The following is a 27895-nucleotide window of genomic DNA, read 5'->3' on the forward strand; positions in this document are numbered from 1 at the left end:
TTTTCTTAGAAGGGCACCTTTGTGGGGTAATCCCAACCTCTCACACCACATAGCTGATTCAGTGTTGCGGGGATGGAGGGAAAGAGAAATCCAAACAGTTGCTGACTTATACGACTTATAGTTTTATGATAAAACATCTACTAAAGGGAAATGGGAAAAAGATCTAGACTGTACTTATGAGGAGGCAGATTGGCGTCATCTATTAGAACAAGCAGAGACTGTGCCAATCTCCACAAAACACAGGCAAATTCAATTTAATATATTCCATAGAACATACTACACTCCCTACAGATTACATAAAATTGACAGCAGCATTTCCTCCAAATGTCAGAGATGTAAAGTGACTGATGGTGATCTTATACACATGCAATGGAGTTGCCCAATGATAGAAGAATTATGAAAACGTGTCATTGAATTTACCTCGAGGATAATAGGAAGTCAAATTGAACAGGACCCTAAACTATGGACCCTGGGGGACACAAGTTCTAATAATGCGAACTACTACAAGAAATACTTTATCTTACTTGCAAGCACTGCAGTAATAAAGTGTATTCTGATTAACTGGAAGTCTGAAAATTCACCATCAGTAAGACATTGGATTAATGAGCTTATATCTTACTGCACACCCGAAAAGATATTATATAATGTGAGAGGGAAGCATGCAGCCTTTAGAGAAATCTGGGGCCCCTCCATAGACATTCTGCCTTCTCTGGAATCTTCGTCATTGATGCATTTGTTGTGAGTAATGTGTAGATTTACATAGGTATGTATGTATAAAAATGGAGGTATGTATAAACTATATATAGACTGTTTAGATATATATAAATGAAAGGAAACTGAGAACCATATATGGGAAGAGGGTGGGGGGTGGGATGGGTAAAGTTCGTGCAATATTTGTGTTTTTTGTTTGGTATAGATTTTTTTTACTTAGTGTTTTTTTTTTTTATCTTTTGATGTTAAAAATTGAAAATCATCATCCTTGTAAGGTGTGTTTGTAGGGTTATACATGTGTATATTCCTTTTGTTAAATACCACTTTCAATGTATCAATGTGGATCCTTCCTATACACAATTAACATCTCGTAAGAGCTTCTGTTAATAAAATATGTATATAAAAAAGAAAATAAAAAAAGAAAGGAACTCAGTTGTGAGGATACTGCCTTTTCTAATATCTTTGACAGAAAAGGCAAATTCGAGATCGGCCTGTAATTGACTAATTCCGTAGGATCAAGTTGCGTTTTTTTAACAAGCGGTTTAATCATAGCCAGCTTAAAGGGTTTTGGTACGTATCCTAGAGACAAAGACGAATTAATGATATTGAGAAGAGGATCTATGACCTCTGGAAGCATTTCTTTCAATAGTTTAGTCGGTATAGGGTCTAACATACAAGTTGTCGATTTAGATGAGTTAAAGATTTAGCAAAATTCTCCTTCTCCTATAGCAACAAATGAAGAAAATTTTTCCTCAGGGAGACTACAATGCACTCCCTGATGCAATACTGTAGTAGACGGTTGCATAGTTATAATTTTGTCCCTGATATTATCAATCTTATAAGTGAAGAAGTTCATAAAGTCATTACTGATGTGTTTCTTGGAAACTTCTGGGCTTGAAGCTTTCTTTTTCGTTAGTTTAGCCACTTTTTCAAATAAATACCTAGGATTATGTTTATTTTCTTCTAATAGGGTTGAAAAATAAGCAGATCTAGCAGCTTTTAAAGCCTCTCTGTAAGCAATCAAGCTGTCCTTCCATGCAATCCGAAATACCTCTAGTTTTGTTTTCTTCCAGTTGTCTATCGTGTCTATCTATGTCTATCGTGACAGACCAGAATCTGTGACACAATCTGTTTGAGTGTAAGCATCTTGAACTTGAGTTTCTGAACCCTGCGGTTTTGTTGATATGCAGATCTATAATAGGACGCAACCCCCCATCCTTTTTTGAAACAATGAAGTAACGACTGTAAAACCGTGACTCCATGCTGGGAGGAGGAACCCTTTCTTTAGCCCCCTTTCGTAGAAGAGTCTGTACTTCCTGCTCCATAACCAGAGCCTGCTCGGGGTCCACCAACGTAGGGAGGACCCCTAGAAATCTTGGTGGGCGAGAACCGAACTAAATTCTGTAACCCTTTTCTATTGTATGCAGGACCCAATGAGATATATTTGGCCGTAGTTTCCACGCTGCCAGAAATTCTACTAAGGGAACCAGCCTTGAGACTGGTCTCTGGATTTGGTCGAACAGCCACTTCGGTGCCCTGTAACGGCGAACTGTCAGGGAACAACTGAACTGACTTTTCTACGACCCTCCTCTGAGGATCGTTGAGATGTGCAGACACCTTGGCGCCCTGAAGCGGCGAACCGGTAGGGAACAACCGAACTGACTGCTTTACGACCCTCCTCGGAGGACTTGAAGGCGAAAGTGGAGCATCCAAAAGAACAGATCTGTCTCTATCTTTAATTTCAGATAGAATCAACCATAAGTGTCGCTCCGTGGCCACCAGGGCTTCCATAGAACGGGCTACTGATTTGGCCGTCTCCTTGGTGGCCCGGAGAGACAGATTCACGAATTGCGTCAGCACAGACTTCCTCACAATCATCCATGTCCCTAAGCAGATCAGCCTCGTATGCTTGCAAAAAAAGAGATAGTATGCAAGCATTCCACAGCCTGACCTGCTGCCGAATAAGCTTTACCCACCACCACTGAAGTAGCTTTTAATGGCTTGGTGGGTAACTCCGGGGCTTTTAATGATGACCCTGACTCGGGAGAGAGATAGCTCACAGGCGTCTCTTCAGCAGGAGGCATTGTCATATAACCGAAATCCCCATAACATAATTAAGCTATAATTAGATGTCTGAGGATTAAACACTCGAAATGAAACCGGTTTATTCCACGATTTCAACACCTCAGTGTGGAGATCGGGAAAAAACAGCAGACCCTGGCGAGGAGGCTTTTATCTAGATGGTAAATATCTTTCATCTAGTAAACTCGTTTTATAATCACACTGTTCCCCGGCTGGCCAGTCGATATTTCATTTGGCAACATCGCGAGTCACAACCTCCATAAGCTCCTCATCAACAAGGGTATGAGATGGCGAGCTCTCAGAATCCCCTTCATCAACGCTGACGACATCCAATTCCTCAGAACTGGATAATCGCAGCATTCCCGGGGAGAAGAAACCGCAGCGCATGCTTCTCCCTGAGATAAGACACTGGATCTGGCAGGTGAAGGCTGAGATAGGGCTGGGCCCATCTCAAACCCCGCTGTCAGATCCATTTGCGAACCCCAAGATGTGCCTCACCGCTGTGCCTCAGCAACAGCGGGACCCACACCTCGGGGAGCACGCACCGAACCGTCCAACTCAAAGAACGCCTGGCGGGATTGGAGCGACCTCACGGACCGCATCTCGTTTTTTGTTGTTGTTTTTTTTCCTCTTGGCTCTCAATGAAGGCGGTAGCATTTTCTCTCCCTCTCCCTCCCCTCACCTCTCCTGCTTTGCTTCTCTCGTCACGTCTATTCTACTGTCTTGTACTTTGAGAGACTCTCGACTACACTGCTCTCCAAAACCAAGAAATTATGGATTTGATCAACTGGTCTCTCAACGCAATTGACACCATCTTCTCGACGAGAAGCTTGGGTTCGGGGGAACCTGACTGCCCTGCCGGAACGTTCGCAGCTGGCTACACGATGGACGCGTGGGAGAGGTGGCGGGTCGTGTGTCTGGCGGCTCTTTCCGTGGAGGACGTTGAAGATATCTACCTATTCGGCACCATGATAACAGGTCTTCTGCTGATTGGATTAGGCATAGCCCTGGTTTATCGAGGAACTAAACAGACGGTGACAGCTGTCAAAAGCCCCGCAAGGCTGCCCGTGATGATTGAAGCGGTGGGCAGAGCTGTCAGCACTCAGACTGGGTCTATGAACCACAATATGGATAACATCATGGAGAAGCTCACAGCTTTGCAAAGGCAAATGGATCGTTTCAGAGACCAAAACGGACCATGAGAATACCCTGTATAAATTGAATGCGGCTACTCGCCCGAAGACCAAACAATCCCAATCTTATCTGTTTCGGCAACCCCTACCAGCACTGCCAGCACTGCCAGCACTAACAGCACCAAGGCTGCTGCTGGAACAACAACTCTCCCGGAAGAGCACTGCAGTGAGCCGCTCTTGCATTCCTTCCCCGACTCCTCAGACACCTGGTGATTGTTGACTCTGCCTGGGACATGATCAAGGTTGTCTCCATGGCAACTTGCTGTGTATCGCTATGACAATCCTGCGGACTGAGGGTCCTAGATTATGGTGCGGGCTTAGCGACTCTCTCCAGGCCTACACACACATGAACTTACACATACACAGATATGCACCTGCCTCACACCCCATCCCACGCCTTCGCCGCTTTGTACCCCCAGTCTGACAGGCGGGTCTGTGACCAGCGCCGTAATGGCTGCAGGACCGGATGCTGCTTGCCTTGGCTGGATTACCTCCATCCCCCACTCCCAACCGTGTTGCAATGTCTTGTTTGTAGAGTGTACTGTTTATGTGCTAATGTTGCTGAGTCGTTTTTTCCTGTTCCCAGACTGTTCTCCTTACAGGAGCATAGTCTGGGGGTCGCCTTTTTTTTCTCCTCACCTCTCCTCATGTCATGCTGTATTTTTTTTCTCAAGTTGGCGCTGATATAGCAGCCTCTGTAACACCTTATTACCAAAGCAAATTCCTTGTATGTGCACAACACTACTTGGCAATAAAATTGATTCTGATTCTGATTCTGAGAGAACACTATCCATTGCGTACAATTGAAGAAATAGTAGCTGATATGCCAAATGCTAAAGTCTTCTCAGTGCTTGATGCCAATCATGGATTCTGGCAAGTACCCCTGGATGATGAGAGCTCCAAACTATGTACGTTCAACACTCCTTTTGGAAGATACCGTTTTTTGAGACTTCCATTTGGCATAGGGTCAGCTCCAGAAGTGTTTCAAAAATGCATTGCACAAAGACTAGAAGGCTTAGAAGGAGTCGTGAACATAGTGGATGATATTCTGGTATGGGGTGAAGACATGGAACAACACGATAAGAGACTAAGACAACTGTTAGACAGAATCAGAAACATCAATCTAAAGTTGAACAAAAACAAATGCAAGATCAGGATGACCGAAGTCTGCTATGTTGGACACATTCTGACTGCAGAAGGGTTGAAGCCTGACAAAGAGAAAGTCAGAGCGATACAAAACATGCCAGAGCCAGACGACAAAGCTGCACTAATGAGGTTCTTAGGCCTGCTTCAGTATCTGTCCAAGTTCGTTCCAAACATGTCAGGCATCAATGCTCCATTGAGGAAACTGCTAGAGGGAGATGTAGCATGGCATTGGGAGTCAGAATAACAGAAGAGCTTTGAAAGACTGAAGTCACTTGTGAGTAACACCCCAGTGTTAAAGTACTTTGATGTCAACAAAGAGATAATGCTGTCAGTGGACGCAAGCGCTGAAGGTCTGGAAGCAGTGTTGCTGCAAGAAGGACATCCGGTGGCATTCGGCTCAAGGTCTCTCACTGAATTTCAGAAAAGATATGCCCAAATAGAAAAAGAGCTCTTGGCGATTGTCTATGGCTGCGAGAAGTTCCATCAGTATGTGTATGGTAAGACAGTACAAGTGGAGACAGATCATAGGCCCTTGAAGACGGTGTTCAAAAAGTCTCTCCAAAAAGCTCCTCCGAGACTGCAGAGAATGCCGATGAGATTGCAGCTATATGATTTGCGTGTTAGTTACAAGCCTGGAAAGGAGTTGTACATCGCAGACACTCTGAGTCGTGCCTACCTAAAAGAACAAACGGAATCACTTCTGGAAGATGAGTTACAAGTTCATACTTTGTCAGTTTGTCTGCCAATCTCAAAGGAAAAGCAGAATACATTCAGAACAGCAACAGCAGAAGATGAAGAGTTACAAAAAGTCGTGGAAGTAGTTCAGTCAGGATGGCCTGCAGACATAAGACAAGTTCCTGCAGACATAAGAAGTACTGGACTTACAGAGAAGAACTTTCCTGTTCCGATGGGTTACTCTTCAAGAACTGGAGAATAGTAGTTCCACAAAGCTTGAGAGCAGACATGCTAAAAAGAGTTCTTGAATCACATCTGAGTATTGTCAAATGCAAAGAGAGGGCAAGAGATGTGATGTTTTGGCCCAGCATGGCAAAACAAATTGAGGATGTTGTGTTGAAGTGTGCTATCTGTAATACTTTCAGACAGAGTAACACCAAAGAGCCACTCATCTGCCATGACATTCCAGACAGAGCATGGGCAAAAGTAGAAGTAGACTTGTTCCACTCCGACAGAGGTGAATATTTGATGTGTGTAGATTACTTTTCGAAGTTTCCGGAGATTGCTAAACTCACACAGACAACAAGTAAACATGTGGTGACAGCTCTTAAATCCATCTTTGCGAGAAATGGGATCCCGGATGAAGTGGTGTCGGATAATGGTCCACAATTCTCGAGTGCAGAATTCAAAGTATTCGCAGAAAACTGGGTGTTTGGACATACCACCTCAAGTCCTAGATTTCTACAGGCAAATGGACAAAGTGAAAGAGCAATCCAGACAGTCAAGCGCGCGATAGTCTCGCTTTTTTTCTTATCAGTGCAAAAGAAACTCAAAATACTCTGTTGATTTTGATCTTACATATTAAGTGTTGTACATCATTAGATCCTGATTAGTGTCTATTTTTTTTGTGGATACTCACAATAAAAACAAAGTGTTGTGCTTTTCGCCAAATTAAGAAAAATAAGCATGATGCGCGTTCTGCCTTCTCTCTGTCAGTTAAGTCCATTCTGAAACGCGGCCGAAAATTAACTGTAATTCCGTGAATACTTGTCATACAGGCACGAGGGTTTTTCCATAATGAAGCTTGAACTCTCTTCTTTTAAATGAATTAATTTATATAAAAAAACAAATATTCTCAGTTTATGTAATCTGTATGAAAAGAGAGAGATGTCAGTCTTTTTCTTTCCAGCTCATTATACCTGATTACGCGTTAATGTGCCACGCCCACGGAGAGCGCGCGCTATTCAAACCCAAATGATCTAAGGCAAGCCATTCAAACATGCCAACACCCACCAGCTGGATTATAAAACACATCGTTTAGTATCTTACTACAGCTGTGTACACAGCGTACCCCTGCGCTTTGAGGAATAATACTATCTAATAACCCTGGAAAATGTACCAGAAGTGCTGGTAGTTTCATTTCGAGGAGCAACGGATCCAGCTGATGTAGTAAGTCATTTATTCTTAAGTGCTTTGTTCTAATCGCGATATTGAATAGTGTCTGACTGTTAACCGCAAAAAGACTGTTTAAATATGAATTGCCTGTCTGTGTGTAGGCTAAATGATGAATGAACCGCACAGGCGTGCGCGCTGTTGTTTACTACAGTTATACAGCGCGTGTCTGTGCCGTTCATTCACTCTCGCACCTACATTAGTAAACGTTATGTTTACATGAACACATCCAAACTATATTGCTATAGCCTACTAAGATGAGTAAAAATAGACTGAAATATGTTGGAATAAAATGTCTGTATAAGCAACAAACTGCAAATTCACATGTATATGCTAATATATCATACACAATATGTTACAGACTAAATATGAATGTTTAGACAAGATTGTGTGATTAGTTTTGGATAGATTATGAAGTTTTGACTGTAAAAAAAGACTACTGTCACATTAAATAGGTACGCTTTTGTTCACCAATTTCTGCTCATGGTTAAATATACTATAGTATGATGTTTTGTCAAAAATAAAGTAGGTATATTGAATTATCAACTAAGATGTTATTATAGTGTTTGTTCCAATATTCAAACTAATGAATCCTTACCTTTTTTAATACGTATGATAAAATGTATACTTTTTACAAAGAAATACACTTGAAATATTGTTAAAATTGTAATTGTTGTTGTAATTGTAACCTATTTGTAATTGGTTACAATTTCTAATTGTAAAATATGTATATATAGATAATTTCTTTTGTCCTTGCATTCTTTGGGATCCTGTGACACATCTGTGTGAAAGGGCTAATTAATATGCAGCTCATTATGTATGTGGCACATTATCCGGCCTTTGTCTTCTCAGGTGTTAACACGCCTCCATGCATATTGCCTTTCCAAACAAAAGGTGTCTTATAAAATTTAAATCAATGTATTGTTTTGTGTTAATGATTAGGCAGAACGATTTTCAGATCATTTTGAAGCAAAAATTCTAGGCAACAACACTCATTAGTCAAAAGTCTTGTGGAAACATATTTAGTATGTGTTTTGTGGCCTTATTTCAGACACTTTAAGTTTTAGTTTTTTCAATAACCACGCATAAACAATATTCTCTCAAAAATACAAACATGTACATACATGTTGCTCACATATTACGGTAGCCCCGTTTGTGCTATATAGAGTGAATTTACACCTTTGCCATTAACATGTTTATAAATAACTGAAAAAAGCACAAATGTCAGAGCATTTCAGAACACCTCAAGGACCCCAAAAACCCCTTAGACCTCAGAGGGTTAAAGAAAGCACAGGAGAGCCAAAGAGATCCGTATACTGGTCTATTGGAGTACAGAAATGCTCCTATGGATGGTGTGAAACTATCTCCTGCACAGATGCTTATGGGTCGAAGACTGAAAACAAAATTGCCTACGTCAACACAGCTGTTGAGACCACAACTGTACAGAAATGTACATAAAGACACCAAGGACAGACAGCTTGAACAGAAAAGTTACTTTGACTGTGGAGCAAAACAGTAACGACCTATAGCAGATGGAGCGAAAGTGAGAGTAAAAGTCAAAAACAACTGGCAACCAGCAATTGTGTTGAGGAGTCATGAAAAACCGAGATCATATGTGATTCAAAGGGCTGATGGAAACACCTTCAGAAGAAATCGACGACACCTGGTGAAAACCAGAGAAATGACTTTTCCACAACCAAGCTCTATAGAGTTGGAGGAATGTTCTTCAGCAAACAGAGACCTGGCAGAGAGTAGCACTCCAGTGCAATCACCTGCACTCTCACCAGTGGAAAGACCTGTAACACCAATTGTGGACAAGGAAGAACAGGTCAAAAGGTCAAGATGGGGTAGACTGATTAGACCACCAAAACTCTATTCTCCGTGAAAGCACTAAAGAGGAGTTAAAGAGTAAAGAGATGTTTATAGTTAATGGGTTATGGGAACAAAACTGATTAAAGTTATAGAGTGTAATTGAGAAAATAATAATAATACTAGATTTGTTAACTATTTTGTAAGGGAATTTATTTCTTAAGAGGGGAGATGTGATGTATGGTAATTGTATTACATTTACATTTACATTTAGTCATTTAGCAGACGCTTTTATCCAAAGCGACTTACATCTGAGGACTAAAGCAAGCGAGTCATCGTGAAGAGGGAAGAACGACGCAAGAAGTGCTCAAAATACAAAGTTCAGGCATTGCTCAGAGTAGCAAAAGCCAGACAAGGGAAGATTTAAAAGGGAAGGAAAGATTTAAAAGAGAATAATTTTTTTTATTTTTTTTATTTTTTTATGTTAAGTACTCACGGAAGAGATGAGTTTTCAGTTGTCTTTTGAATGCTGTCAGGGATTCTGCATTACGGACGAGGGTGGGGAGATCATTCCACCAGCATGGAACCGTGAATGAGAATGTTCTGGAGAGTCAATTAGTGCCTCGCTGTGATGGCACCACGAGCGTCGCTCCTTGGCCGATCGTAGGCTTCTGGTAGGGACGTAGACTTGTAGTAGGGAGTGAAAGTAGGACGGAGCTGAGTCTGTGGTAGATCTGTAAGTAAGCGTCAAAGCTTTGAATTTGATGCGAGCAGCGAGTGGTAGCCAATGCAGTGAGATGAACAGAGGAGTGACGTGAGCCCTTTTGGGCTCGTTGAAGACAAGACGAGCTGCAGGATTCTGGATCATTTGTAGAGGTTTAGTAACACATGATGGAAGTCCAGCTAGAAGAGCATTGCAGTAATCAAGCCTAGAAATAACCAGGGACTGGACGAGAAGTTGTGTTGCATGCTCAGTTAGGAAAGGCCTGATCTTCCTGTTATACATTGCAAACCTGCATGATCGAGCTGTCTTTGTAATGTGGTCTTTGAAGGTCAGCTGGTCATCAAATATTACTCCAAGATTTCTGACCGACCTTGATGGGGTGATTGAGGATGACTCTAGCTGGATAGTGAAGTCGTGCTGTAGAGACGGCTTTGCAGGGAGGACGAGAAGCTCAGTCTTTGCCAGGTTGAGCTGCAGGTGATGTTCCTTCATCCATGCCGAGATGTCCACCAGACAGCTTGAGATACGTGTAGCTACTGTGGGATCCTCTGGTTGAAATGAGAGGTAGAGCTGGGTGTCATCAGCATAGCAAAGGTAAGAGAAACCATGTGCCTGTATGATGGGTCCCAATGATGTGGTGTAGATGGAGAAGAGGAGCGGTCCAAGAACTGAACCCTGAGGAACCCCTGTGTTCAGTTGATGTGCTTTGGATACCTCACCTCTCCAGGTAACCCTGAAGGACCTACCTGTGGGATAGGACTCAAACCAGTGGAGGGAAGTTCCTTTGATGCACAGTGTCGAAGGCAGCAGAAAGATCCAGCAGAATGAGAACTGAAGATTTGGATGCAGCTTTTGCGATCCGCAGGGCTTCTGTGACCGACAGTAGTGCAGTCTCGGTTGAATGGCCTTTCTTGAAGCCAGATTGGTTGACATCTAGCTGGTTGGTCAGAGACAGGAAAGATGACACTTGGTTGAAAGCAACTCGTTCTTTGTGTGTGTTTTCGCAATGAATGGTAGGAGAGAGACAGGTCTGTAATTCTCTAAAAGTGATGTGTCTAATGTTGTTTTTTTAAGCAGTGGAGTTACCCGAGCCTGCTTGAATGCTGTAGGGAAAATGCCAGTGTGGAGGGATGAGTTGATGATGTGTGTGAGTGCTGGTAGAAGTGTGGGAGAGATGATGATTATTATTATTCCTTACCTGAGGATGGCGTATTATTATTCCTTACCTGAGGATGGCGCTAGCAGTCTAAAGATGTGTTGGGTTGTAACCTGTAAAAGGACAGAATAACAGAGTTCAGTAAAAACAGCAAGTCGCATGAAACCAGTGTCTCTATGATTTATTCAAACTTGCATCCACTAAATATCACAACACAATCTGTTTGAGTGTAAGCATCTTGAACTTGAGTTTCTGAACCCTGCGGTTTTGTTGATGCGCAGATCTAAAATAGGACGCCACCCCCCATCCTTTTTTGAAACAATGAAGTAACGACTGTAAAACCCTGACTCCATGCTGGGAGGAGGAACCCTTTCTGTAGCCCCCTTTCGTAGAAGAGTCTGTACATCCTGGTCCATAACCAGAGCCTGCTCGGGGTCCACCAACGTAGGGAGGACCCCTAGAAATCTTGGTGGGCGAGAACCGAACTAAATTCTGTAACCCTTTTCTATTGTATGCAGGACCCAATGAGATATATTTGGCAGTAGTTTCCACGCTGCCAGAAATTCTACTAAGGGAACCAGCCTTGAGACTGGTCTCTGGATTTGGTCGAACAGCCACTTCGGTGCCCTGTAACGGCGAACTGGCAGGGAACAACTGAACTGACTTTTCTACGACCCTCCTCTGAGGATCGTTGAGATGTGCAGACACCTTGGCGCCCTGAAGCGGCAAACCGGTAGGGAACAACCGGACTGACTGCTTTACGACCCTCCTCGGAGGACTTGAAGGTGAAAGTGGAGCGCCCAAAGGACAGATCTGTCTCTATCTTTAATTTCAGATAAAATCAACCATAAGTGTCGCTCCGTGGGCACCAGGGCTGCCATAGAACGGGCTACTGATTTGGCCGTCTCCTTGGTGGCATTGTCATATAACCAAAATCTTTAATCCCCATAACATAATTAAGCTATAATTTATTTAACCTTTATTTATCCAGGTAAACTGTTTGAGAACCACTTCTCATTTACAAACATGACCTGGCCAAGAGGCTACAGGAATAAATAAGAACATACTGTACAGCTGTACATAGTCAAACACATAACACATAAACAAGCAACTAAATTAAAAAAAGATAGACAACAAAGGGGAAAAAGAAAAGGAATAGAGTGCTTAAATATGTGTGTATAAATATGGTTCATGATTGTCAGCAGGAACAAGAGTCAACTATGTAATTTTCTAGGTTTTGCTTAAAGGTGGAGATTGGGATCAGAGATGTAAGTTTCAGGGTATTTTGTAGTATGTTCCAGTCATGTACTGATGCAAAGCGGAAGGCATTACGTCCAAAGGTAGTAGAAGTAGAGGGGATACTGAATTTAATCAAATTACTTGCTCTTGTGTGATAGGTGTTATGAGCGGCATGAAGTAGGGATGACAAATAGAGAGGTGCCTTGCCCAGAATTGTCTTGTATATGAGGAGAAACCAATGATGGAGCCGCCGGGTATAAAGGGAGGGCCAACCCACCAGTTTATACAGGTCACAGTGATGAGTGTGAAAGGGTGCATTAGTGGCAAAACGGATGGCTGAATGATAGATTGTGTCAAGTTTTTTTAGAGCTGTTTTTGGTGCCATTCTGTAGATAATATCGCCGTAATCCAAAATTGGCAGTACTGTCGTCTTAACGAGGGTGCATTTGGAAGCATGGGTAAAGGAGGCTTTATTACGGAAAAGAAAGGCTAGTCTAGCTTTGACTTTTGTTTGAAGGTTATTGATGTGTGTGATGAATGACAGGGATGAATCCAACCAGATACCTAGATATTTATATTCTTTGACATACTCCAGAGCCATACCGTTCATGCAGGTGATTGTAGGTGGAGTCTCTGTAACCTGTTTTCGGCTAAAAAGGATACATTTTGTCTTACTGGCGTTAATACGGAGGTGGAGACTGTCAAAGAACTGCTCTATATAGGTGAAGCTGAGTTTAAGACTGGAAGCCGCAGAAATGGGAGAGGAACCAACTGAGTACAAAATGGTATCATCTGCATAAAGATGAATCCGAGAAGTACCAACAGCTCTGGATATATCATTGATGTAGATAGAAAAAAGGATTGGACCCAGGATGGAGCCTTGAGGCACACCTTTAGAGACAGTAAGTGGGTCTGACATAATGTTGTCAACCTTCAATTGCTGGACACGGTTGGTGAGATAATTAGCAAACCAATCACAGCTAGAGGAGGACAGACCAATACTGGAAAGCTTATGTAAGAGGATCCTATGGTCGACAGAGTCAAAGGCCTTGGCGAGGTCTATAAAGGTGGCAATACAGACCTGTTTGCTGTCTAATGCTGTAATTACATCATCAAGGACCTTTGTGGTGGCTGTAATGCACCCATGTCCCGTCCGAAAACCGGATTGCATGTCAAATAATATATGATTTTTATCCAGGAAATCATTTAACTGTTTTTGTACGAGCTTCTCCAGAACTTTGGCAAGGCATGGAAGGATGGAAATTGGACGGTAACAATTTGGGTCAGATTCAGAACCCCCTTTGAAGAGGGGGAAAATTGTGGCTGATTTCCAATCAATAGGGAACTCAGAGAACTGTAGGGACATGTTAAATAGTCTAGTGACGGGAGCGGCAATAATGCGGGATGCTGCTTTTAAGAACGTGGGATCAAGACCATCAAGACCAGCAGATTTATTTGTATTCAGCTTGGTGAGTTCATCCTGGACTTCAGAGATGGAAAGAGGCATAAAGGAGAAGCCCCTCTTGTCTGAAGGAGAAAGTTGAGCATCTGCATCGGTTGTAACTGAAGTGTCCATTGATACAGGATTAGGGTTTGACATTGAAACTGAATGGGTTGCATTAATAAAGTGATGGTTTAGAAGTGATGCCATCCGAGACTTCTCAGTAATAATAATGTCATTAAATAACATAGAAACTGGTAAATGAGGGGAAATAACTTTATTTTCCATTACCTTGACTGTTTTCCAGAATGTCCTAGCATCAGTGCCACATGTGGTGAGTTTCTCTTTAAAATGCGAGATTTTGGCGTTTCTGATAGCCTGTGTTGCTTTATTTCTGCATTGACGGAAGGCCAGCCAGTCAACTGGAGATTGGGTAGAGCGGGCCTTTTTCCAGAGGGCATTTTTACGATGAATAGTCTCAGCCAGGTCATTGGAGAACCATGGACTATATCGATTTTTTATTCTAATTTTTTTCAGAGGGGCATGCTTACTCATAATCAGACTGAAAGTGTTTTTAAAAAAAGACCATGCCTCTTCCAAGTAAGGCAAGGAATTAATTCTATCCCAGGGCACAGCCGCAACATCTTGGAGAAAGGCTTGCATATCCAGTTTTTTCAAAGAGCGCTTGGTTACAATTACTGGGGGCCTTTTGAATGAAAGGCCAGAACGTATACATGCAATAGCGCAGTGATCACTTATTTGACTAAACACTCCTGTTTGATAATTAGATGGATTGTTAGTCAAAATAAGGTCAATCAGAGTGGATGATGCGGTAGATTTATGATTAGGTCTGGTGGGCTCAGATATCATCTGAGTAAGGTTTAGAGCATCAAACTGTTGCAAAACTGTATTTGGGGGATTGAACATATCCCAGTTCAGATCACCCATCAGGACAAACTCAGAGGATATATAAGGAGCTAAGAGTTGACTAAAAGCTGTGAGTGCAGAAGCTGGAGCTGAAGGTGCTCTATAGCAAACAGCAACAGAGATAGAGAAAGTAGTTGAAAGCCTAAGCTTTAGTACCAGTAGTTCAAGTTGTTTAGGAACTGACTTAGAAAGAACAACAGTACATTGCAGATGATCTTTAACATACATAGCTACACCACCACCCCTGGTAACTCTATCCTGACGAAACACATTATAGCCTGGTATACAGATGTCAAGATTAGTGTTCCCTTTTTTAAGCCAGGATTCAGAGACAGCAAGAACATCAGGATTAGCTGTGTGCACCAATGTTTTTAAAGTGTCAAAATGCGTAGAATTCAGCAGACTGCAGATATTTACATGTAAAAAACCCAATGATTTACGGTCACAGAATTCACCAAATGACAGCTGGGCACTAACTGAGTTAGCTGGGCCAGGATTTGGATGAACATTACCAGAGATAAATAACATGAGAATAATTAACATGCGTCTAAAAGCAACACCAGAACAAATCCATTGCCTGTCTTTTACAAAGGGCAGAGCCAGTAACAAGTTAGAGTCAAACAGTTCCTGCAGAAGCATAATTGAAAAATATGGAAGGGTTCGAAATACCTGGGTGACAGAAAGTCCAACAGATTTAGTAATCCAATAGGATGTGACATCTCTTGATTGAAGAATGAAGTATAATGTTCCCCGACAGTGAAATGCTGTGGCAGATCCTAGAGTGCGTTTACCAACAGGCCCGGGGTCCTGATACTGTACATGCAGCAAAAGGGTGGATGACAAAATCCCGAGAACCAGTAGGATTTTTATAAAGTAAAGCATGATTATTTGGTAGTGTAGCACAGGCTTCAATGTGTGCTGTAGACAAGCCTTGATGGAGTAGGTGGAGTAGGCCGAGATCCTCTCGAAAACAAACAGGTAGGCCTCAGACCAGGTGGAATAGGCTGAGAACCTCTCAGAATAGCTGTAGCCAGATAGCATAGGCTTTAGTGTGTGCTGGAGGCGAACAACAATGCAGCTGGAGATAGATGTTGTTATCTTGCTGTAAATCCTGTTTCAAGAAACCGTCACAGATCTAGGCTGAAAACAAGCCACACTGCAGCAGATCCCTGGGTTGTAGTATGAAGATAGGCCTCAAATAGCTGTAGAATAGCTGTAGCCAGAATAGTTGTAGCCAGATAGCATAGGCTTTAGTGTGTGCTGGGGGCGAACAACAATGCAGCTGGAGATAAATGTTGTTATCTTGCTGTAAATCCTGTTTCAAGAAACCGTCACAGATCTAGGCTGAAAACAAGCCACACTGCAGCAGATCCCTGGGTTGTAGTATGAAGATAGGTCTCAAACCAAATAATAGGCCAAGAGCTCACAAATATAACAGGGTAGGTTAAATGAAGGCACTGTCTGGATTATTTCAGTGAAAGGTGCTCTAAAAACCTTTAAAAAAGTTAAAAATGGACAGACAAAGAGCAGACAGAAAGACATGCAGCCATAATTAGATGTCTGAGGATTAAACACTCGAAATGAAACCGGTTTATTCCATGATTTCAACACCTCAGTGTGGAGATCGGGAAAAAAACAGCAGACCCTGGCGAGGAGGCTGTGATCTAGATGGTAAATATCTTTCATCTAGTAAACTCACTTTATAATCACACTGTTCCTCGGCTGGCCAGTCGATATTTCATTTGGCAACATTGCGAGTCACAACCTCCATAAGCTCCTCATCAACAAGGGTATGAGATGGCGAGCTCTCATAATCCCCTTCATCAACGCTGACGACATCCAATTCCTCAGAACTGGAAAATCGCAGCATTCCAGGGGAGAAGAAACCGCAGCGCATGCTTCTCCCTGAGATAAGACACTGGATCTGGCAGGTGAAGGATGAGATATGGCTGGGCCCATCTCAAACCCCGCTGTCAGATCCATTTACGAACCCCAAGATGTGCCTCACCGCTGTGCCTCAGCAACAGTGACTCAATCTTAAGTTTATCAAACGATGAGAATACTTTTTGTGCGCAATAAATAAATAAATAACGACTTTATTTCAACTATTCGTTTCCTTCTCTGTGGGCCTCTAGTCAGTTCACTAGTGATATAGCACAGTTCTTCTGTTGTTGTACGTCACACGCATCACACACATGACCAGTGTCGGCCAATAGTGAGCCTACGTGTGACGTAGCTCTACGCTATCACACTACATTAACTGACTCGAGGCCCACAGAGAAGGAAATGAATAGTTGAAATAAAGTCGTTATTTATTTATTTATTGCGCACAAAAAGTATTCTCGTCGCTTGATAAACTTAAGATTGAGCCACTGTAGTCACTTGGACTATTTTAACAATATCTTTAATAACTTTTCGGGGCTGGCAAGTTTCAATCCCTTAAGAAGCCTATGGAGGAGTGATCCAGCTCTCAGATTTCATCAAAAATATCTTAATTTGTGTTCCGAAGATGAACAAAGGTCTTACTAGGTTGGAACAATATGAGGGTGAGTAAATAGTGACAGAATTTTCATTTTTGGGCGAACTATCCCTTTAATGCTTCATTTGATCGAGCACCTGCCAAAGGTTTTTTGGATGTGCGCACAATTTTTGAGATTTGTAGTCCCTCATAATTTGGTGGGATTTGGTAACAACCCTCCGTTATTTTAATTAGATTTGGAGAATAATATATAATTCTGATATTTATCATAATTCTATAGTTTCTTAATATTAGTTATGTGTATATTATATTTTGGAATGTTACTTTGCACTCTAAGTTATTTAAACTATAGAGATCTTTATTCTGGGCAAACAGATCGCTTGCACAAGAGAGCACGCATACAGAGAAGATCGCTGACAGACGGAGACACGGAACTGAATTTGAGTGTTAAGGATACTTTTAAGTGAATATAGGTGACTAGTTGCTGTTTGTTGTTTTATTTTTGTAGTATTTTTGTATTTTTTTTACCTCTGTTGTTTAGCACCTGGTTGTAAAGGAGTACAAGGTATTAATGTATATTTTATCAATTATATACATTATGATTGTTTTTTTTTGGTGTTTGTTTGATTTATTAGTAATTTTATTTTATGTTTATGATAAATGATAGTGTTTAGTAATTTTGTTGCTATATAGTCTACTGTTTTGTATCATTTATATGAACGTGAATTATTTATTATGTGTTTGAATGACGTGTGCAAAACAGGTTCATCTGCAAGTCTGTAAATCAGGTTCCACATTCCTGGTCAGCCTTATTCCTGTAGAGTTCAGTTTCAATCATACTCACACACACCTGGATGTTATTTTAAATACTAAAATCTTTCTTAGTTGATTCAGGTTTGTTCAGTTACAGCTGGAACAAAACTCTGTTGTGTCTCTCCAGAAATAGCTGTGGGTGGGGCGTTCAAACCACACTTTGGACGTTCAATTGTAGATGCCCGGTTGAATAAAGGAAAAGTCACTCTCTCACTGATGTTTGTCTGTTTATCGTCATTCAATACCAATGAACACAATACCTTCAGAACAACGTAAGAGAACCAGAAAAACAGGAATCCCATTCAGAGTTCAGAGTTAAACTGAAACATCATTCACACTGCAGACGTCACAGAAGTGAAGAGTAGCTGTAAGTGGACTTTCACTGCTGAGCGAATTTGTGCTTCGCATTTAACTAAACAGAAAATGTTGAAATTAACCGTAAACATTTATCAACACAAACTTTTTTAAATATGCTTTAAAGGGGTCAGTCACTGAGAAATCAAAATTTTCTTGAGCCTTTCACATATAAGACGTCATCATACTATAAGAATGTCCTGTAGGTTTCAGAACTGAAAACTTCCTTTGTTAGTCTAAAAACAGCTTTTATTGTCACCAAGCCCAGCGAACAACTGATTGTGGAATGTGTCTCTTTATGACGTACTAGTGCAATTAAAGACGCCTCTGCAGAAGAAAATCAATGCCTATTTAATCATTGTAACGTTGGCCGACTGGCGTGTTAGTGCGATCAGATCACGAGGAGAGAAGATGCAGGATCACTCGACTAAAAACAACATTACCTTCCAAAGGTTATTTATGTAAATGTCTCAGTTGAGCATTATTTATTTGTATTCACTACTGTGGATTCTTTAGAAAATTATTAGCGATTTCGGCACAGGCTTTGCAAACAGACTTTTACGATATGGACTCCACAGTAATGCCACAACATGTAAGTAACTGTTAATTGAAATGTCTGATCTGTGACCAGTGATTTCTGATATAAGGATTCATGTACAGTCAGATGTTCTTTGTCTATGTGTCAGTCAATCAAACCAGTGACTAAACGATCAACTTCAGATAGTTCCTCTTAGTAGGATGAAAATATTCTGTTATTTAAACCAAGAATAAATTATATATTGAAAGCGATCAAAGGATGGTCCCTTCAATCGCTGTAACTGTTAATCAAACAGCGTGAGTTTCAGTGACTTACTCTGAGACTAAAATCAGGGTAGCAAAAATGCCTTTTATTTCTAAATTATGACCATTTGATAAAACAATGCAGTTCATTACCTCTTTAAAAAAGAAACATAAATAATGGAAAATATTCACCCATTGTTTGACAAAATAAATCTCTGTCAAGAATCACGCAAGTTAAATACAGCGACAGACTCCCAAACAGTTTCTGTTCAGTAAATCTGACTCAGTCCATTTGAACTATATAGAGCCGCAAGTCTGTTATTCACCAGAAACTCTGTCAGTGTGAAGCTTTACATCGGTGTCAGCTTCACTTTTATGATGCTTATGCTTGCAGTGTGAAACAGGTTATGCTTCATGTAAATTAATGTGCAATGGTGGTAACTGATCAATCATCCCTTCAGGACTTTGAACCTCCAGCCATTGGTTATTAATTCTACTGTCACTGGATTCAACTCTTCTCATGATGATATAGTGACAGTATAAAGTGCATCTCTGTTATTGGTTTGTGCTGCAGAAGCAGCTGAAGGAGACACAGAGGTCGTTCCAGCAGAGGATCCAGCAGAGAGAGAAAGATCTTCAGCAGCTGAGAGAGGCTGTAGAGTCTCATAAGGTGAGTCTGGAGAAGAAGAGAAGTTTGAGAAGTCTCAGTCAGGACTCACTGAAGCTCACTGTGTGATTGTGATGTGTGTCCTAACAGCGCTCTGCACACACAGCAGTGGAGGACAGCGAGAGGATCTTCACTGAGCTCATCCGCTCCATTGAGAGAAGCCGCTCTGAGGCGACACAGCGGATCAGAGATCAGGAAAAGACTGCAGTGAGTCGAGCTGAAGAACGACTGGAGCGACTGGAGCAGGAGATCAATGATCTGAGGAGGAGAGACGCTGAGCTGGAGCAGCTTTCACACACACAGGATCACATACATTTCCTGCAGGTAACAGAGATCCAGAAGAACAGGATCATAGTAGACTTGAGCAAGAGACTCTCAGAGAAACATTTGATGAGAGCAGAATGAGCCGCTGACTGAAGTGTTGATCTGTGTGTTCCGTTATTATTTAATCATCAGTCAGACTCTCATCTGATCATATTCACTCACATTTCAACTTTTTTACCTTTCTGATTTCTTACATCATGGTGAAATCAGTGAACTTGATGGTAGACATTTGAGTAATAATCATCAAAGTTGCATCAGCTGATCTTCAAACTTGACAGTTTGACAGAAACTCTCATACATTAGCGTTTGGTGGTTCAGCGTAGTTTGTCAGCAATGAAAGTTTTACAGGTTCCAGTGCGCAGTATCCAATTAATAACAATCCCAGTGTATTCAAGTTGTTTAATTTACACAATATAATACAGCTTGGATGAATATTGATGCATTTGATCAGGGTAATGATATGATTATTTATAATATTTAATGTGAGAGAGATGTTGGTGTCATGTTTTCTATGTGTTTAGTTATGTTCTGTGATCTTGTTTCCCCCTGTCTTTGTGATTTTGGTTTAGTCCTGTTAGTTTTTCCCGCTCCTCGTTTGTGTTCAGTTTCTTCACCTGTGTTCAGTTAATTATCCCATTAGTCCCAGTTCTTTTAAGCCTTGTGTTTTCCCTCAGTGTTTGTTGGTCGTCGTCCTTGTATGGTTGTGTTTTCCCTGAAGTTCTTGGAGTTTGTTATTTCGTTCCTGTATGTTTATAGAAGTTTATTTTGTAAATAAATCAGCTATTTTTGGAAGTCCGCTTGTCCTCATCTTCAGCTACCTGCAATAACCTGACAGAACGACCAACCACAAAAAAAACCCCTTAAAAACTGAAAATGGGCCGAAGGAGGGAAAACAAGGAGGTGAGCCCCTTTGAAACCCCAATTCTCTTACAAGAGGAGCGCTCACTCGAAGAGTATGCAGGGCTTTACGTTGGCTTCTATCAAGATGAGATATTGGAGGAAGAGGAACTGACAAAGAGTTTCTGGGGTGGACTGAAGGACCCACTAGCCCAGATACTACTTGTAAGTGACCTAAATATGTCCTTCCTGGAGTTTGTGGATCACACACTGTGGGCGTGTGGATCCGACTATCTCGTGGAGGATCTCCCACTCCAGCCAGTTCCAAGTCCGGTTTGCCCTGAACCCATCGCCTGCCCGCTAGAGCCTGAACCCATCGCCTGCCCGCTAGAGCCTGAACCCATCGCCTGCCCGCTAGAGCCTGAACCCATCGCCTGCCCGCTAGAGCCTGAACCCATCGCCTGCCCATCAGAGCCTGAACCCATCGCCTGCCCGTCAGAGCCTGAACCCATCGCCTGCCCGCCAGAGCCAGTCTTCGAGCAAGAGCAAGAGCCACTCTTCGAGCAAGAGCCAGAGCCAGTCTTCGAGCAAGAGCCAGTCCCAGGGGTTCCTTGCTTCCCTGCTGTTCAGCCTGAGACTCTCGTGTGGCCCCGAGCCCGCAAGCTGGTTTCTAACAGTAGGGACCTGGGGGCAAAAATGGCGGATCCGGCGCTCCAATCCGTGCGATCAGCGTTCCAAACAGTTTTCCCTCACCGGTCTTCACTCCCAGGTCGTACTTCCAAGTCCAGCCCAGAGTTTCCTTCGCCGCTGGTCCCATCCCATCCAGTCCCATGACGTGCTGGCCCCGTCCAGTTCCGAGTCCCATGACGTGCTGGCCCCGTCCAGTTCCGAGTCCCATGACGTGCTGGCCCCGTCCAGTTCCGAGTCCCATGACGTGCTGGCCCCGTCCAGTTCCGAGTCCCATGACGTGCTGGCCCCGTCCAGTTCCGAGTCCCATGACGTGCTGGCCCCGTCCAGTTCCGAGTCCCATGACGTGCTGGCCCCGTCCAGTTCCGAGTCCCATGACGTGCTGGCCCCGTCCAGTTCCGAGTCCCATGACGTGCTGGCCCCGTCCAGTTCCGAGTCCCATGACGTGCTGGCCCCGTCCAGTTCCGAGTCCCATGACGTGCTGGCCCCGTCCAGTTCCGAGTCCCATGACGTGCTGGCCCCGTCCAGTTCCGAGTCCCATGACGTGCTGGCCCCGTCCAGTTCCGAGTCCCATGACGTGCTGGCCCCGTCCAGTTCCGAGTCCCATGACGTGCTGGCCCCGTCCAGTTCCGAGTCCCATGACGTGCTGGCCCCGTCCAGTTCCGAGTCCCATGACGTGCTGGCCCCGTCCAGTTCCGAGTCCCATGACGTGCTGGCCCCGTCCAGTTCCGAGTCCCATGACGTGCTGGCCCCGTCCAGTTCCGAGTCCCATGACGTGCTGGCCCCGTCCAGTTCCGAGTCCCATGACGTGCTGGCCCCGTCCAGTTCCGAGTCCCATGACGTGCTGGCCCCGTCCAGTTCCGAGTCCCATGACGTGCTGGCCCCGTCCAGTTCCGAGTCCCATGACGTGCTGGCCCCGTCCAGTTCCGAGTCCCATGACGTGCTGGCCCCGTCCAGTTCCGAGTCCCATGACGTGCTGGCCCCGTCCAGTTCCGAGTCCCATGACGTGCTGGCCCCGTCCAGTTCCGAGTCCCATGACGTGCTGGCCCCGTCCAGTTCCGAGTCCCATGACGTGCTGGCCCCGTCCAGTTCCGAGTCCCATGACGTGCTGGCCCCGTCCAGTTCCGAGTCCCATCATGTGCTGGTCCCGTCCTGCGCCGGAGCCCGTTGATCCTGCGCCGGAGCCCGTTGATCCTGCGCCGGAGCCCGTTGATCCTGCGCCGGAGCCCGTTGATCCTGCGCCGGAGCCCGTTGATCCTGCGCCGGAGCCCCCGCGGATCCTGCGCCGGAGCCCCCGCGGATCCTGCGCCGGAGCCCCCGCGGATCCTGCGCCGGAGCCCCCGCGGATCCTGCGCCGGAGCCCCCGCGGATCCTGCGCCGGAGCCCCCGCGGATCCTGCGCCGGAGCCCCCGCGGATCCTACGCCGGAGCCCCCGCGGATCCTACGCCGGAGCCCCCGCGGATCCTGCGCCGGAGCCCCCGCGGATCCTGCGCCGGAGCCCCCGCGGATCCTGCGCCGGAGCCCGCGGATCCTGCGCCGGAGCCCACGGATCCTGCGCCAGAGCCCGCGGATCCTACGCCAGTCCTGTCCAGCCCAGAGTTTCCTTTGCCGCTGGTCCTGCTTAGCTCAAAGCCCTGGACGCCCGAGCGTCCGACAGCTCCGCCCTTGACGCCCGAGCGTCCGACAGCTCCGCCCTGGACGCCCGAGCGTCCGACAGCTCCGCCCTGGACGCCCGAGCGTCCGACAGCTCCGCCCTGGACGCCCGAGGGTCCGACAGCTCCGCCCTGGACGCCCGAGGGTCCGACAGCTCCGCCCTGGACACGCCCACAGCCTGCTCCGCCCTGGCCACGCCCACAGCCTGCTCCGCCCTGGACACGCCCACAGCCTGCTCCGCCGTGGCCACACCCACAGCCTGCTCCGCCATGGCCATGTCCACAGCCTGTTCCACCCCGGTTCCCCGAGCTACCAGCTCCGCCCTGGAGGCTTCCCGTCCCTGCCCCACTATGCCCTCGTCAGCCTCCAGGGCGCCCACCCTCCCACCCCTTTGGATGTTATACGGCGCCAGGACGCGCCTTCGGGGAGGGGGGAGGTTCTGTCACATTTTCTATGTGTTTAGATATGTTCTGTGATCTTGTTTCCCCCTGTCTTTGTAATTTTGGTTTAGTCCTGTTAGTTTTTCCCGCTCCTCGTTTGTGTTCAGTTTCTTCACCTGTGTTCAGTTAATTATCCCATTAGTCCCAGTTCTTTTAAGCCTTGTGTTTTCCCTCAGTGTTTGTTGGTCGTCGTCCTTGTATGGTTGTGTTTTCCCTGAAGTTCCTGGAGTTTGTTATTTCGTTCCTGTATGTTTATAGAAGTTTATTTTGTAAATAAATCAGCTATTTTTGGAAGTCCTCTTGTCCTCGTCTTCAGCTACCTGCAACAACCTGTCAGTTGGTATATTACTGACCTCTAGATTTTATTTCCACATGTGAATGAATTACTTTCATGTTCCAGGACAAAAAGTTTTTTGTTTTTGTTGTTGCTTTATTTCACTGTTGCTGTCATTAGTTTTTTTAATATATAATTAGAGCAGGTTATTGATGAAGTGTGAAGGTGATGAGCTTTGATTTGTGTTTTCTGTAGCGTTTCCAGTCTCTCTCAGCTCCTCCTGAATCTACAGACGTAAATGACAATCCCTTCAGTTCTCTCTCCTCTTTTGATGGCGTGAGAGAATCTGTCCGTCAGCTGAGAGACAAACTGGAGGATTTCTGCAAAGAGGAGCTGAAGAAGATCTCTGACAGAGGTAAAGTCCTGCTCTCAGAAATCATCCTCCATCATCTCAGATCATGTAGAAGATCATATTAGAAATGTCTTAGGAACGGATGCAGGGATCATTTTCTCTTGACATGATAATCACACTCTTCATGTCTGTTGATTTCCACAGTCACTTTCTCCAACATTGTTCCCAGAACCAGGAACGACTTCCTACAATGTAAGTCACTAAGTAAACAAGCAGAAAAACTTTCTGAGTGTGTTCATGTTCTTCTGGAGAAGTGAAAGAAAACATGACAGAAGAGTTTTATAGTTGATCATATGTAGCGGACGGGACCTACGTCTGCTTAGTAGGGGTAAATCACTCTTCCCTGAATGGCTGGAAATCAGGGGATCTATGTCCCTAACCCCCAGGCCTATTAATCTCGTGGCTACTCTGCCCGCTCAATAAAGCACAATAGCTTAGGCTTTAGGATTTGGACATGTCACGGTGGAGACCTAAAGTGCAGAATATCAGTAGCCTAACTGTCAGTGTGTGTGACGTAACTTGTATTCCCCCTACCTACTATACTTTACAGACAGAGGATGAGACACCCGTACTTCAGGGAAGATGGAAAAACTTTACAGTAAAAGCAGTAGTATAAAAGTTGAGAAATGAGTGGTTATTTATTATACTAAGTAACAGTATTCTAATACTGAGTAAAATAGTTACAAAGAAAAAAAGAAAGAGAAAAAAAAATAATTTTTTATAAATCAAATCTAAAACTTATAGGAATGGTTTCCCTATCAACCTGTAACCATCATAAAATGTTCAAACCATTGTATTAACATCCAGTTCACCAGAGTGGCTCAACAACACTTTGAAAGTTTTGCTTAACAACATCAGCATGTCTATAAATACACTGCAAATAAACCTCATATGCAAATTACAGCAGTATATACTTGTGAATGTAATTCACACAACAGTAACTTTCAGGTCACTGAACAGTAACTTTCAATGGTAACCTCAGAAACAGTTTCGCACAATACACTTAATAACACTACATGACCAACCTCAGTTCAATGTTCCTTTTGGTTCGGATTGTCCACGTTATGTATGTGCCGACCGTACACCAATTAATAGAACATGTCCATCACGAGGGCGTTGCCATCCCGTGACAATGGTGGAGTCATGTGTGGCAGGGTAGCATATTACACATCAACTGCACCGTGTATCAATGGCGTGAGAGATGGAGGGAGAGGAGAGAGCAGGTGAGATGAGCCACATACACGTCCCGGGCTATAGCAGTGAACTGGCTGGTTGTCTTCCTTCCCTTGCGAGACAAGCTTCCATCATTGGCGACGAGCTAGTAGTATAACTAAATAATCAACACTTTGCACTACCTAGCGAGAACGTTTGCCTCGGCTCGCACTATGCGAACTATACTTGTTGATGATATGACGACGAATGAATCTTTAGTACAGATGGCGTGGAGTCTTCCGCTCTTACACACCCCACTCAAACCGTAACTGTTCCGTAGCTCAGACCAAAACATGTAGCACACGCAATAACTAAGAGCTAAACTGTTATTTACTGAATTATCATACCGAAATCCCCGTCAGCATGGGACCTCTTCGTACGCCGCCATCCTCTCTGTTGTTGTCTTTTTCTTTTGTCCCGCCCTCTCCTCTCATTCACCAGTGCACCCGTCCGCAGGTCATTGATTGGCCGAGTCTATATCGAAGTTCCTGTGTGCGGCTGGTTGGGAATATTCTGGGGGATTTCTTCATGTTATCGTAGGGGCTACGTATCAAGAAATATGTGCACACTCTGGGTGTACACCTACACATGTAAATGATGATTTACACAGGGTATCTGGTAAACTGTACTGAGACACTGATGATATATTGAACATGAAGAGTTCATCTTCATTAAAAGATCAGACAGATTCATAATTCCTGATTCTGATGTGTTTTATCTCCATCAGATTCCCATCATCTCAATCTGGATCTGAACACAGTGAATAAATACATCCGTCTGTCTGAGAGGAACAGAGTGATTACTGACACTTACCCAGAGTTTCAGTCGTATCCTGATCATCCAGACAGATTTGATCATTATGCTCAGGTGTTGTGTAGAGAGAGTGTGTGTGGACGCTGTTACTGGGAGATTGAGTGGAGTGGTGGTGTGTTTGGTGATGTGTGTATATCAGTGTCATATAAGAGCATCAGCAGGAAGGGATCAGGTGATGAGTGTGCGTTTGGATATAATGATCAGTCCTGGAGTTTGTCCTGCTCTTCCTCCAGTTACTTTTTCAGACATAATAAGATACAGACTAAACTCCCTGTAAAGCCCATCAGCAGTAGAGCAGGAGTGTGTGTGGATCACAGTAGAACAGGAGTGTGTGTGGATGACAGTAGAGCAGGAGTGTGTGTGGATGACAGTAGAACAGGAGTGTGTGTGGATGACAGTAGAACAGGAGTGTGTGTGGATGACAGTAGAACAGGAGTGTGTGTGGATCACAGTAGTACAGGAGTGTGTGTGGATGACAGTAGAGCAGGAGTGTGTGTGGATCACAGTAGAACAGGAGTGTGTGTGGATCACAGGAGAATAGGAGTGTATGTGGATCACAGTGCAGGAACTCTGTCTTTCTACAGCGTCTCTGACACAATGAGCCTCATCCACACAGTCCAGACCACATTCACTCAACCGCTCTATCCTGGGTTTATGGTTTATTATGGATCATCAATGAAACTGATGATGAATCAGCATAGACTGTAGAGAGATTCTACCCATAATGCTTTGAGCTGCATGATAAATCAGTGACTGTCACCCGCTGGCTTAACTAGATAATCAAAAATAAGAGGCTAAAACGACAAACACTTACATTTAATAAACACCAGCATGAAACATTAACACAAGGCAATTTCAATTTCAATTTATTTATAAAGCACAATTAAAAACAAGCGCTAGAGCCGTATTGGTTGAGTGAACGATGAGATTCCACTAAACTCCATAATAAAAGTCAGAGCATGTTTAAAACCGTGTCCTAACCAAATGCGATGCGATACGATTCCAGGTACAAGCGATTTGCCTGTTCACACCAGAAGCGACTAAACTATGCATCAAAATCAATCAAAACCCACAGCCAATCAGAGCAGCGTGTGGGCGGAGTCTCGCGGCCAGAGACCAGGAGCCGATTGCACCAACAGGGCTTTACTAAGCCTGGTCCTAACTGCTAAGTAGGTCTTAGTTAAGACCAGTCTTTAGAGTAGACCTAACGTCGGTTGCACCAACCAAACTTAAGCCTAGGCATATCTACGACTGGTTTTAGCGATGCGCGTTCCTGTGAATGGCCACGGAACTATAGCGGTTGCCTAGCAGCGTGTTTGCTGTGATTACGTTGTATACTATCATCGAAAACGGATGAGGAGGCTGGATAATCTGCAGCAGACACTTCTTGAAAAAGAAATTGTTAGAGTGGAGGCTGAAACTAAAAAATTACCGAGCAGGAAAAGCTGGAAATTGAAAAGCGAAAAATATCATTAGAAATACAGTTGCTCCAACAACAGATAGGCCTAAACAGATCATCTTCGCCTATTTCTGAAGAGGATGGGCGGTCTTTTGTAATTCTGTAAATAAGCCTAATGACAAATTGTGTGCAATGA

At 44.0% G+C, this 27895-nt stretch overlaps 1 protein-coding gene across 1 annotated transcript; it reads left to right on the forward strand.

Moving 5' to 3' along the window:
- The first annotated feature begins 18766 nt into the window (after nucleotides 1–18766).
- Nucleotides 18767–27078, forward strand: LOC143747294 (tripartite motif-containing protein 16-like). The gene is made up of 6 exons (XM_077239972.1): nucleotides 18767–18793; nucleotides 19556–19651; nucleotides 19739–19972; nucleotides 24119–24278; nucleotides 24420–24467; nucleotides 26215–27078. The coding sequence occupies exons 1-6, from the start codon at nucleotides 18767–18769 to the stop codon at nucleotides 27006–27008; spliced, it is 1359 nt and encodes a 452-aa protein (XP_077096087.1). The 3' UTR covers nucleotides 27009–27078.
- Nucleotides 27079–27895: the final 817 nt, after the last annotated feature.

This window comes from Siphateles boraxobius, unplaced genomic scaffold, assembly GCF_051911475.1.
Source record: "Siphateles boraxobius isolate OS27281-9 unplaced genomic scaffold, OSU_SipBor_1 100, whole genome shotgun sequence".
NCBI classification, from domain to species: Eukaryota; Metazoa; Chordata; class Actinopteri; order Cypriniformes; family Leuciscidae; genus Siphateles; species Siphateles boraxobius.

Bases quoted from the DNA above. Each gene is read 5' to 3' on its own strand.
- LOC143747294 (XM_077239972.1), top strand. From the start codon at position 18,767: ATGGACTCCACAGTAATGCCACAACAT. The intron at 19,652-19,738 runs GTGAGTCTGGAG...GTGTCCTAACAG, and splicing joins AGGCTGTAGAGTCTCATAAG to CGCTCTGCACACACAGCAGT. The intron at 24,279-24,419 runs GTAAAGTCCTGC...TGATTTCCACAG, and splicing joins GAAGAAGATCTCTGACAGAG to TCACTTTCTCCAACATTGTT.